The sequence below is a fragment of the Trachemys scripta genome, chromosome 4, assembly GCF_013100865.1.
Source record: "Trachemys scripta elegans isolate TJP31775 chromosome 4, CAS_Tse_1.0, whole genome shotgun sequence".
Classification (NCBI taxonomy): Eukaryota; Metazoa; Chordata; order Testudines; family Emydidae; genus Trachemys; species Trachemys scripta.
In genome coordinates, this window is record NC_048301.1 from 10900810 (window position 1) to 10914169 (window position 13360).

General features: G+C 39.8%; 1 protein-coding gene across 1 annotated transcript in view; it reads left to right on the forward strand.

The window, feature by feature from the left end:
* The window catches only part of PELI2 (pellino E3 ubiquitin protein ligase family member 2), a 114740-nt gene that overhangs the window by 86575 nt on the left and 14805 nt on the right, over positions 1 to 13360 (forward strand). Inside the window, exon 3 of the mRNA XM_034768104.1 lies at positions 12422 to 12523. Coding sequence (XP_034623995.1) covers positions 12422 to 12523 — 102 coding nt within the window. The remainder of the gene's footprint in view (positions 1 to 12421; positions 12524 to 13360) is intronic.

Sequence of the window (13360 nt, forward strand, 5' to 3'; positions counted from 1 at the left end):
TTTTTTGTCGGGGGAGGGGGTTGGTTTTATTTGCCTCCCCATCAGCAAGCAGCTCCTCCTCCATTCCCTGGTGCAGAGCTTCACTGAGGGAAAACTCCAAACTTTTGGGCTAACAATTCAGTTAAATAATATGTCGAATTCCCAGCTGTGCTCCAGTCTGCATTTGATTTTTGGGGAGCTCATGCCCTCAGCTCTGCTTCCCTTTCTGAGGCATTTGCAGTAGCTTGTGCCCCTGCAGTCTTCAGGGAGTGAGAGGCTGAGAAAGCCAGAGGCCAAAGAAAGGTAGGGAGGATTTAAAAAAAAGTATGAAATAAATTGATTTTATTTAAATTCGATTTTTTTTACTTTAAACTTTATTTTTAAAATAAACCCTCTAAAAAATCTATTTTAAAATAGGTTGTCCAATATTAAAGCCTGAATTTATAATCTATTACATCATTTAAAGACAAAAAAATATTTAAGCAGTATGTTTGCTGCCAAGTTTTAAAGAAAGTCATGCTACTGAATGGGTGGAAGCCACTGGCTCAGTACTCGGAACTAGAGATCATTGAAATGCTAAACCAGCTTTTGATAGCAGTAGCCTCTTCTGCAGGTGCAGAGAGCATTCTGTTCATTTCAGTTTATTCAGCTAGTTCAGTACAATAATTTGTTCATTCAAGGTTAAGAAACTAATTGGGAGTTGAAAAAGCAGGAAGGCTTCTTTTTCTTTACCAATCTATGAAGAAAAACTACTTGAGGGAGGATGAGATCTATTAGGTCTAAAATCCCAAAGGACATGATGACCAGAAACAATCAGATCAATTCAGTAACTACAGATTTTTCCTTTAATAAATCAGTTTTAAATGTAAATGTTTTGATAAACTCTTTGACAAAACTACCTCAAATGTGCTGGATATAGAAGAAAAAAAGTTTATTAAAAAAATCTGTTTTGTGATTTTAATTGAATTTGAATTTACAAGCTAATAGAGCTAAACACAAATCACAAATAAAATATTAATATCTAGTAAATAAGTAATGCATCTTTTTCACCATTTTGTAACAAAATAAAATACATCAACATTAAGAATCTGAATAAATGTAAGGCTCCATAATTGCTTAAATAAATGAATATAGATATAGCGCATTCTCCTGGTTAGCAAAAAGAAGCACCGATTTAGTGTAAAGGCTGTCTTTAGTTTCAGATCAGTGTGGTGTAATAGGTTAATTCTCATCGGTTGATTCCTTTCTTTAGGAAAATAACTCAAAAGTACAAATGCAAAACATAATTAAAATTGATTACTTAAATCAAGATTCTCTTCCTGTTGCACTTCGATGCGGTTGCCAGTCTCAAGCCTGGATAAATATTCCTGTTAGGGGGAGAAAAATGAAAAGGGTATAATGGGAGAAAAGATAATCCAAATATTGGGTAGACCTAGACAGGAGATGTCAAGCTGTCTGGAGGGCTGCAGGAGTGGGAGTACCAACCTGAGGGCAGACTGTGACGAAGCAGGGCAGAAACCACAAATTGGTTATGAGTTCTATACTTAGATTTCACCAGCCAAGTATCAAATGTGAACTCCTCAAGCACTATAACAGCCTTAACAGACAGTCCTCTTGGGTACTCCGATCTATCTTGCCACTCAAGCAAGCTTGCCTTTGTGATGGATGGTCCCTTGCACCAAATATCACAACAATGCTCTGGTTACTCCCAATCCCAAAGGACCAGTCACTTACTTGAGGTCAGGTGCACCCTAAGTCTCTCACCAAAGACCATGCTTGCAGCCAATCCTATCATAAACTAACTGCAGATTTATTAATTGAGAAAAAGAAATGGATTGTTTACAAGATTAAAAGCAGGTAAACATATACAAATGAGTTAGTCTTAGGTTCCAGACGATAACAGAAGTTGCTGTAATGTGCAAGCTCTATGTATCCTTTAGTGCTAACCATGCTAAACAGCTGGGGATCTCTTGCTTATGCCTAGGAATCTTTGCTCCTCTGAGTTCAAGCAACATAGGCCTTGTCTACACTTACCTCCGGGTCCGGCGGCAGGCAATCGATGTTCTGGGATCTATTTATCGCGTCTGGTCTAGACGCGATAAATCGATCCCGGAAGTGCTCGCCGTCGACGCCGGTACTCCAGCTCAGCGAGAGGAGTACGCGGCATCGACGGGGGAGCCTCCCTGCCGCGTCTGGACCCGCGGTAAGTTCGGACTAAGGTACTTCGAATTTAGCTACGTTAATAACGTAGCTGAATTTGCGTACCTTAGTCCGAAGTGGGGGGTTAGTGTGGACCAGGCCATAGAGATAATTTCTTCTTGACAAAAATTTTTATTCCCTCCCCATAGAGTTCAAGCTGATAAGACGAGGGCTTGTGCATGTCTCCTTTTCATGTGTGTGCAATCAACAAAGTCTTTTGCCCACTGATGTTCCACAATGGCTTGTCTGGTGTCTGAGCCGCCTTTTGTTGGAGAGGAGATGACACCAGGGTTAACAGTTTCAGAGCAAATATTTATATAGTTACTGAGCAAACACTTAAACATTACCTTATAACGTGGGATACAGATATTATAAGAAAGATTAATGCATACAGCCACTTTACAAGCATTTCATAAAGTTTAAACACTAGACACATTTTTATAAATCTAATCTCTCTCAACAATACTAACAGTGAACCAGATTGGTTTCCACCTATGCGTTTGTCAGTATTCAGTGAGGTCTAGGGGGCTTGGCATGAGTTGGCAATTGATCTGCCAGCATCACAGGAGAGAGGTCATTTGATAGGAGATGGAAGAAGAGGAAAAAATGGTTTGGTAGTGGGAAAAGGGGGAAGAGACTAATGCCCTTACATTTTTCTTTCTCTATTTGAAATAGTTGGAGAGACAGAGGACAGATCTCCTGACACCATTAAACCCTAGTGTGTTATGCTGGTGGTCATTCATTTTTATTAAATGATTTTGTAAACTTCAGCAGTGACTTGCAGGTCTTAAACCCTCATCTTCTCCTATCTCTTGTACACTCTGTTTGTAGCGAATTCTCTCCTCCCTCTATGAGCATTCCAACTAGTTCCACTGTGGATCATATGCTCTTCTTTGGTGTGATAGCTTGTAATTCATTCTGTTGGTGATGTCACACCAATCATGAAGAGAGCTGTGTATTTAGAGAAAAGTCAGTCTGAGTTCTTCCAGGAACCGTGCAGAGCGAGGGCAGGCAGGGAGCCTGCCTTAGCCCTGCTGTGCCGCCGACTGGACTTTTAGCGGCCCGGTCAGCAGTGCGGACCAGAGCCTCCAGGGTCCCTTTTTGACCAGGCAGTCTGGTCGAAAACTGGATGCCTGGCAACCCTAATTCTAGCTAATACCAATTGCTTCCACGTACCGTAGGTTTCACTGAAGGATTGTTTTGCAGTCACCAGACTGAGGTGGTCTGTAGGGCTATAAATCTGTTTGCATGCAAACTCAGTCACAGTAGCTATGTCAGGCATGACATTTAAAGGAACTGAGAATCCGTTACTTAATCACTGCAATACATTGCCAGGTACCAGATATGGTGAGCTTGCCCCATTGAATCATATGGGGTTTATCACTGTTCCTCTTAAGTGGATTATATTACATGAGAAATCACCTGATGATGACTCCAAAGGAATATTTAAGTTCAGCAGCTTTGTGTAGTACGCTATAACAGTAGTATCTGTAAATTCAATCTGAATACTGTTCTTTAAGGAAATACAACATTCCCAGAATTACATTCATACAAAACTAGTTTGAAGTCCCTTTTAGCCACATTTGTCTCTTTGAAAATAGCTTTCCATGTATCGTTTGTACCATGTTGACAGGAAGTCAAATGTGGCCCTGGTGCAAGTTACACCCGGACTGTACATGGCCCGGAAACTGCAAAAATATCTTCCTTTTACAGTGTTTCAAATTAGGGATTTATTGAATGATTTTAACTATTAGGCTGATTATCATTTGGTTTTAGAAAATGACCATGAGCTACATTGAAATCTCTTCAGTAAATGTTGGAGTTAACAAATTTGTGCACAGGTTTTTTTTGCCCATTTAATTTTAACACAAATTTGCCTAGTTCTGCAAATATTTCTTGTCGTGAAAATGTTCAATAAATGCAGCTTTTTTAAAAACTTGGTTTTGTTTACATTTGTGTTAGTGGCATCTCCTTTCCTTTCCTTTTTCTGTCTGCCCTCAGTCAAAGGGTTAGCAAATCCAATCTCATGAGTGTTCCAGGATATTCATTTAGCTGTTGGTGGGAAAATGTTGACAGCTGAGAGGTTAAATGCTCAGGAGGTGTTAGTGTGGATACCCAGATAACATGTGCACAGTAAGCTGAAATTCCTTAAGCTTAAAGACCTTGCTGTAATGCTAATATAAACGCTCACTTGTTCTGTTTATAAGGAAAGCAATAACATGAAAAGAAGAGCTGGTATGTGGCTGAATAGGAAGCAGATGGAGAGACTTTTTTTAAACAGCTGTGACTCAGATTCTGGTTGATATGGGTACTTTTCCCCTCCCTCTCCATGCATACAAAGCCCATGAAGTTTCCATGACAATGTTCTCTTGCCAAACGTTACAACTATTAAGTATAATTTTTTTGTCTCGGCTATCATAAGTCAGTATACATTTCCAGCTTTATTGAAGTCTAGTACTATAGAAACAATAATTCTGGCTAATTGATGTTTAGTTTTTACATTACTATGGAATAAAAAAACTGCAAACCATCAGTCTTTAGGTACAAATAGTAGGACTATATGAATTGAAAGGAATTGTATTTGAAACCATCTCATAATTGGTATCGAAATTCCTAGTTTTAAATGGTCAGGAGATTCTGTTCTGATTTGGACAACATTTCATTTGCCATAATTTCCTCTTCCAGTACCAAAATCTCCACTAACTCTGACTTTTGGATTCATGGCCATTGGAAATATTTCTTACCTTTTTCACCATCCCTCATTCACTAGCTAAAATCTCCTTTCCCTATTTCTCTTTAACTCTATGCAAACAAAGGATTCACACTTATCAACGTTAACTTCATCAACGACTTAGATATTGGCATAGAAAGTACGCTTATTAAGTTTGCGGATGATACCAAACTGGGAGGGATTGCAACTGCTTTGGAGGACAGGGTCATAATTCAAAATGATCTGGACAAATTGGAGAAATGGTCTGAGTTAAACAGGATGAAGTTTAACAAAGACAAATGCAAAGTGCTCCACTTAGGAAGGAAAAATCAGTTTCACACATACAGAATGGGAAGAGACTGTCTAGGAAGGAGTACGGCAGAAAGGGATCTAGGGGTTATAGTGGACCACAAGCTAAATATGAGTCAACAGTGTGATGCTGTTGCAAAAAAAGCAAACGTGATTCTGGGATGTATTAACAGGTGAGTTGTGAACAAGACACGAGAAGTCATTCTTCCGCTCTACTCTGCTCTAGTTAGGCCTCAGCTGGGGTACTGTGTCCAGTTCTGGGCACCGCATTTCAAGAAAGATGTGGAGAAATTGGAAAGGGTCCAGAGAAGAGCAATAAGAATGATTAAAGGTCTTGAGAACATGACCTATGAAGGAAGGCTGAAAGAACTGGGTTTGTTTAGTTTGGAAAAGAGAAGACTGAGAGGGGACATGATAGCAGTTTTCAGGTATCTAAAAGGGTGTTATAAGGAGGAGGGAGAAAACTTGTTCACCTTCTAAGGATAGAACAAGAAGCAATGGGCTTAAACTGCAGCAAGGGAGGTCTAGGTTGGACATTAGGAAAAAGTTCCTAACTGTCAGGGTGGTTAAACACTGGAATAAATTGCCTACGGAGGTTGTGGAATCTCCATCTCTGGAAATATTTAAGAGTAGGTTAGATAAATGTCTATCAGGGATGGTCTAGACTGTATTTGGTCCTGCCATGCGGGCAGGGGACTGGACTCGATGACCTCTGAAGGTCCCTTCCAGTCCTTGAATCTATGAATCAATTTCATCCTTCAAGTTGGTGTAGTTCCTAGAAAAAAGGATCTGAAAGAAATAAAACTTTAATCATGTGCCTCTCTTTAAAAGTCGTATCAAACTTCAATTGATATTGCTTCCCTGTGCACTAATACAAAGAGTAATATACATTTCTAAATCAGACTCCAACCCAAAACAGAATTTTTGTACATCTTTTTTTCACCTGTGTTCAAAATGGAAATGCTGATGCAACCATATCAGTGGTTGTGCTACCAACGTTGGGGGCCAGGCTAGTCAGTGATGGCGGTGGGGTTATTTAGTCAAGGGGTACTCAGTTAATGCACGCTTAATAAGGAGCTGATTTTAATAAATTATTCTAAAATCCACATGCATGGATAGTGAGATTCTTATAAATATTTGTATGTCACAGGAGGAGTAGGGGTAGGGGAATACTACTTGGGTGTAAACTTGGGGTCATTTAGTCAAGGAATTCCTCAGATATAGGACCCCCTCCCAACAAGGAGCCCATAGTCAAATTGCTTTAAAAAACATGCCTGGCTAGATTATCTTGAAAATGGGTATTCCATAATAGACTCATAGACTCTAAGGTCAGAAGGGACCATTATGATGGTCTAGTCTGACCTCCCGCATGATGCGGGCCACAAAAGCTGACCCACCCACTAGGGGCGAAGACTCTAGGGGAAGAGAACCCAGGGATGACTGGATTCGTTCATATCTCTTCAGTTCTCCCACGATCCGGAAGGTTTTGCAGAACCCCTTCCCTCTAATCCTCAAAGTGGAATACAGCCTCTGGGGCTCCACTCCACTCCCCCTTGCTGTATCTATTTGGTAGATGTGCTCCTCAGAGCCTGTTGGTTTCCACTTGGCCCCTGGAGCAGTGTGGGAGTCACGGAGGCACCAGAAAGAGGGCAGAGCTGGTAGCTGAGTAGCAGTGATGTGTTCCTTTAGCCCCGTACCCAAAGGTACGTGCCAGTTGTACCTCCTGCACTACCGCCATTTCATCAAAAAAAGGAAATTCACTACCTCAGAACTCAGCATTAATGTTAAGGTTGACCGGCAGTGCCTTGTACCTCTCCAGAAGGTATACGTCAGCCCCACCCCACAACCTGAATTCTTCCCTCTGAGTGATGTCCCATCTTGTCCTGATAAACAACACAGCACTCTGCCCTTCCAGATAATATAGAGCACTGCAGGATGCAGCACATGGTATAATAGGAACAGGGGTGCAAGTAAAATCCATGTCTTACCAGTATGGGGAGGTAGGCACGAGCTGGGGAGGGGCACGTGACCCTCCATGTGACTCCTCACCGCCCAGCCTGGGGCCCCCACGTTCTTCCCGTCCCCATCCCACAGCCATCCCATGTTACCCGGGGCGGGGAGCTCTGTCCTCCACCTATGTCCTGCTATGCTAGAGACAGGGCTGCAGGGGTGGGGGGGTCGAGGCTGGAGACCGGCGGTACAGCCACCGGAGGAGCTGCTAGCATTCTGCTCCTTTCCCCGCTGCCCCTCCCAGCCCCGCCCCCTGCCCTTCCGGGCACAGAGCTATGTCTCCGTCCGTCCTCGTACTACAGCAGCGGCCCTGCCAGAGACAGGACTGGGGGAGGCGAGGCTGGGGGCGGTACAGCCGCCAGAGCAACTGCCGGCATTCTGCTGCTGTCTTTCCGGTATGCCGTACCGGCTATAATAAATAGCTTGCTGGTACGGTGTACCGGAGCGTACCGGCCTACTTGCACAGCTGAGTAGGAAAAACCTTTCAAACTGCGTCCTCACTAAAGCAAACGTCGTATTTAGGGCAGGCTCCGTGAACACTGCCTGATATGTTTACACTGTAGCCGAGAGGAAGCGTTGCAGCCTGGATAGGGTGCTTGCCTGGCTCAATCTAGCATGCTAAAAATAGCTATGTAGATGTTGTGGCTCAGAGTCTCAAGCCCACCCAGCCACATAAGCTTCAGTGCCCAAGCTGTAATGTCTACACAGCTATTGTTAGTTTGCTAGTGTGAGCCCTGCTAACACAAGTCTGTCTGCTCAGGTTGGGAAGCTTGCTTCCAGCTGCAGTGTAGACATACACCGAGCCTGTGCTCAACCACTTCACCTACTTTTCACAAACCAGAGTTGCCCGATGTTAGCACCTCTTGTCCTAAGGATTCCCTCTGGAACAGCACGTGCCCTTGCCTCTGAGCTATAGTGCACTAACTGCCGCAAATCTCCATGGCAAACAGGCTGCTGTGTTCTACTTGCACAACCGACGAATTTCCCCACAGAAATGAGCCGTCCATGATCTCTTTGGGGGCAGATGCACCTTTCTTCATGTTTCAGCATGCACTGTGGCAACCTGCTGCAAGTAATCCCTGCACCAGTCAATACAGCTGTCCCTAACACAATGTAGGACTAGGGCAGTTGGAGTGCATGCAGACAAATGAGAGAATACAATTGTGGGACCCACCACAGCACGTAAAATGGCACATTACTTAATTACTCTTGATGTCTGTTTATTGTAGGGCAGCCCTGGCAGAAACAAACTTACCCTACACCCCTCTCCCCCCCAAGTAACTCTTGCCAGCTCCCAGGGGCAGAATTAAGGTTGCAGGGCTCATGTGTACCTGTAAGTCTCTCTATTTCCTGGTTTTCAGAGGTTTAACTATAGGTGTGGTTGATGTTCCACGAGATGTTGAGGTGCTGCATTAATGAAGTTTTTGGGTAATGAATTAAATCAGATGCCAACTTTTGCAATTTTATCACAGATCTTGTGATATTTAGTGTGTTTTCTCAAAATGCCAGCTCCTGGAGCAGTACAATTACATCACAATCTCAACTATGTTTATTTTTTTTAAATGAAATAAACTATCCTTCATGGTTGTGGTGGAAAGCTTGAAAGCACAAACGGTAAAGACTCAAAAAAGGGGGGGGGGGAAATAAAACTAACGAAATTGAAGTACTTTAAAATAACAAGATTTAAAACAGTCTCATGACTTTCTGTAGGGTCTTTTGGAAGGCTTTGGGATTTGGCAATACTATGACATGATTGTAGGAGTAATTTGGGATTGTGTAACTTTTTATTTAATTGTGATGTTAAAACTTTTCATAATCTGGTAGTGGCAGATTGCCACCTGACCATCTTACTTGATTTTTTTCCCGTCTTTCCCCCACCCCCACTGTTTCTGTCTTTTGTTTCTGAGTGCAAGTTGTTAGAAAGGTAGGGGCTGTACCTTTCTGTGCTTATACAATGCCCGATGCACTGGGTGCTACTAGAAACAAATGACAGATTTTTAATTCTTTGACTTTACAGTTTTAATTTAGTGGCCAATTGCTTTCTAAGGCAAGTAATAAAAATGCATATGAAATTTCTTTGAACTGGAGCAACTGCCTGTGCTGTATTCACTGTGGAAAGTATGTCTTCTTGTACACTTCGAACAATTTCTTAGCATTTTGAAAAGCAGTTATGCAATACCAGGAAATACACTGCTAAATTCATATTATTTAAACCCAATTTTTCAATGGAAGGGGGAGAAAAACCCTGCTGACAACAGATTGGAAAAGGTGCATCCATTGCTAGATACATTTCTTCAAATGTGATTTTCATTTCTCAAATCCTAAGAAAATGACCGCCTCTGGCAATATTAATGAATTTTTCTAAAGCGTAGGTTATGAGGAGTTAACCTACAAGTCATTTCAGGTAAACCAGCTTCTAAAGTAGCTAGTATATGGGTTTAAAATAAGGCATCTACAGCTTAGGTCACCTAGTAAATTGCTAACGGGAATCAAATGAGAGTCCTGGAGTTAAAGCCGTAATGCATTAGTGAGCGTGTGGTATAGGATTCATTGGAATATGGTGACATTTATGAAGGGCCTAATATTACAGCTCATACATCAAAAAGATTTGTTTTTCTGGTTGCATTAGACTGCTTACTGACTAGTGAGGGCTGGACTCTAATCTAATGGCTGGAGAAATGGAGATAAAAATAACTTATAGGCATGTCCTGGCCTAGTTTTTTTTTTTTTTTTTTTTTCTTCAGAGAAAGTATTGGTTCAGGTCAGTCTAATAACGATTAGACATGTTAAGGGAGCCAAAATTCTAATTAGATTTATGCAGTCTATATGCCACATAATTAATACCTGTAAAGATCCATAGAATGTTACAGAAGTAGAAAACATTATTTACATTGACAGCAATAGAATGGTATGCTGCAAAAAAAAAAAAAAAAATCAGACTAGTTTAATGGTGTAGGCTAAAAGTTCACTTGATTTGCTCTTTCAGTTATAGACAGCACTATATAAAGTGCCCATTAGCTCTGAGACAGATAGGACTTGTGTTTCCAGAATTGGTTCCAGGGTTGGTAATTAATCTTTCCAACCCCATTAATGTTTGTCATGTGTTTATATGCTAAATTTGTCTTAATGTTTGTAAATGTGGTTATGTATATTAAGCTTTGCTGCTTTATGTGTTTAAAAATTGTATGATTTGTATTACATATGCTGGTTTTACTATGTTATTTCTACTACAGTAACACCCACAGACCATAGTCAGGGCTCAGGACCCTATTGTGCTAAGTGTTATATGTACAAAACATAAAAGATTGTCCCTGCCCGATACAATTTACAATCTAAGGCCCAATCCTGCAGTTTTTGATATGCTGGCAGACTGCTGACTTGTATAGAGCCCCATTGACTTCAGTGGCAAGATGGGATCTAAATAGATAACAGGTGACTACAACAAATGGTGAGACAGTTATGATCAATGTAAAGTTATAAATGCATGGAACTCCTGTAATTTATTTATACATTATAGCAGTTATAATTATGTGGGATAGATTGCATAAATCTATGGAGGAATTAGCTTATCAGTGATCACTGTGCATGTATAAATTCATAATTTAAAATGGTCCAGTTTTTGTCCATTGAAGTTAAATTCATAAAACAAAACATCATAGCCTGAAATCTTGTAACCTCTTTAATGTTGTAAATTATATTCCATGAAACTGAAATATGACTAAACATCTTCACCTGGAACAATGGGAAACACTTCTTCTTTCTTACAGTAATGTGATTTTTTTTTTAAAGGTTTGTCATTCTGAAATGTTAGACTTTGCTGTTTCCTTGTTTTTTGTGGTTTTCTCAGGCCTTTAATGGTACTCCAAAAAGCTTTTTGTGATTCATTTAAGAAATGAACTCTATTGCTTTGGGATCAGTTAAAATGTCTCAGTGAAATAAAGTCCCTGAAAATTGTTTTATCTGAAGCAATAAAGAAAAGTATACCAAGCTGCTCAATTTAACTATCCCTTTCCATATAGGATACTTGTCATTTTGTAGATCAAGAGAAATATGAATAAATCACCAGTGTGATAGACTATCTCTTTAAACATCGGTTGATATAATTAATTATGCATCATCTTGTAGTGCTGTGACAATGTTGAACTTGGGCATTTTTAACAGACTTAAATTTCCATTATATTGTTACACGTACTCTGTGCTGCAGAAATTCTATTTATATAGATGCATCTGCATGGTGAATAACTATTAATTTTGCAGACTATGCTGATCTCCAATAACTTGAGCCAAACTGTTATGTCTTTTAAAAACTAGAATTCATCTGGAATGAGTTAATGTTGGCTGGTTATTTGTTTTGTTTTTGAAGATGTAATTATTAGATTCTAATGGTCTTGTGTCACTGATGATAGTATAGTTGGTATTTCACTTGCCTTAGTACCCCCTTCTGAAAATTAGAGAGAAATTAACTTCTTAGTACTTTGAGCTTTGATATATGAGGCTGAAAAGTGTTATGATTTTGGTTTGCATTGGATATTCTTTAGAAATTATTATGAACTTATATGCAGTTAATGTATTATCCCATTATCTGCTGGACTTGGTTTTTCATATTTTTTTTTATAATGGTTATGTTGTATATTCAATGTAATGCTATTCTGGCAAATTCAGAAAGCTTAAAAATCATTTTGTTTCAAATGAGTTACAACTTTATACATATATATAAAAACAGTGAATCATTGATGCTATTTAAGCTTTAGATAATTCTTGCTAAAAATGGAATAAAATCAATTTTTTAATAAAAAAATAAGTCTAGTGTAAGTGTGGTGTCTACTTTTCTTTTTTGTTTTTGTGCAAAGGAAGACAGAGAGGGGTATATGGATGCCAGGGTTCTGAGGGGTAGTAATTTTAGGCTCATGATGAAATTTCAAAAACAAATCTGATAGATTGGGGAAGCTAAATTTCTCAAATATTAGTTACACTTGTAGTCCGAAAATACATAGGGAGCAAACAGATACAGTTCTTGAATCAGAAAAGCCATTGTAAGAACGAAGGGGTTTTGTTTGTGTGTCGACTTACTCAGCTTTGTAATAGAATGTTGTAGTACACTGTTCTTTTTCCTGATTAGTGTCAGGTGTTTATATAGTGAAATGAGTCTGATTATAATGTTTAATAGTAAGCTTATGTGCAATGGAAATATCTTTTTGTTCTCTTATTCAACAGGCCATCAGCTGTAAAGGTCAGCACAGTATCTCTTATACGTTATCCAGAAACCAGACAGTTGTAGTGGAGTATACACATGATAAAGATACAGATATGTTTCAGGTAAGACTCTGCTTATTTAAAATAGTACACTTGTTATGCAGCCTCTGCAAGCAATCCCACTTCTACTCTTTCTTAAGTGTTACCTTTGTGCTATAGAAGTCTCATGACCATATTTAGAGTTGCTCTTCCTATTGATCAGGCTATCTTTTTAACCAAAGCCAGTATCTGTTAAACATCCTTACCCTTCCACCACTGTTTATTTTCCATACGGATACCATAGCAGCTGTAAAAATGGCACATGCAATGTATTTGGGAGCATTAAGAAACACTAAGGCCCAGAATACAACTAGAGTTAGAGGGGTTAGAGTAGAAAGGGAGTAGTTGGTAGCAGGAGATGGGAGAAGGAAGGGAGAGGCAGGAGCAAAACGGGGGCAGAAGACGGTGGGGCAAGGAATAGGAACATGGGGGAGAGCCAGGGATGAGAACTATGCCTTAAAGGAGGCAGGGGTCCTATGGACAAAATATGTGATCTTGTAATTAAAGACTGCATCATAATGCGTATAAACAAGGACGCTGAATTGAGGAGGCACAGGCAGCCTTATTTCTGGCATTGTCTAACGTTTGAGTGCTTGACTTTGCAACAGCAACATTCTCTTAACGTAGGTTATTTTTTAATGTCATTTTTAGGGCTGTCGATTAATCGCAGTTAACTCATGTGATTAACTCAAAAAAATTAATCGCAGATTTAATCGCACTGTTAAACAATAGAATGCCAGTTGAAATTTATTAAATATTTTGGATGTTTTTCTACATTTTCAAATATATTGATTTCAGTTACAACACAGAATACAGAGTGTACACTGCTCACTTTATATTATTTTTATTACCGATATTTGC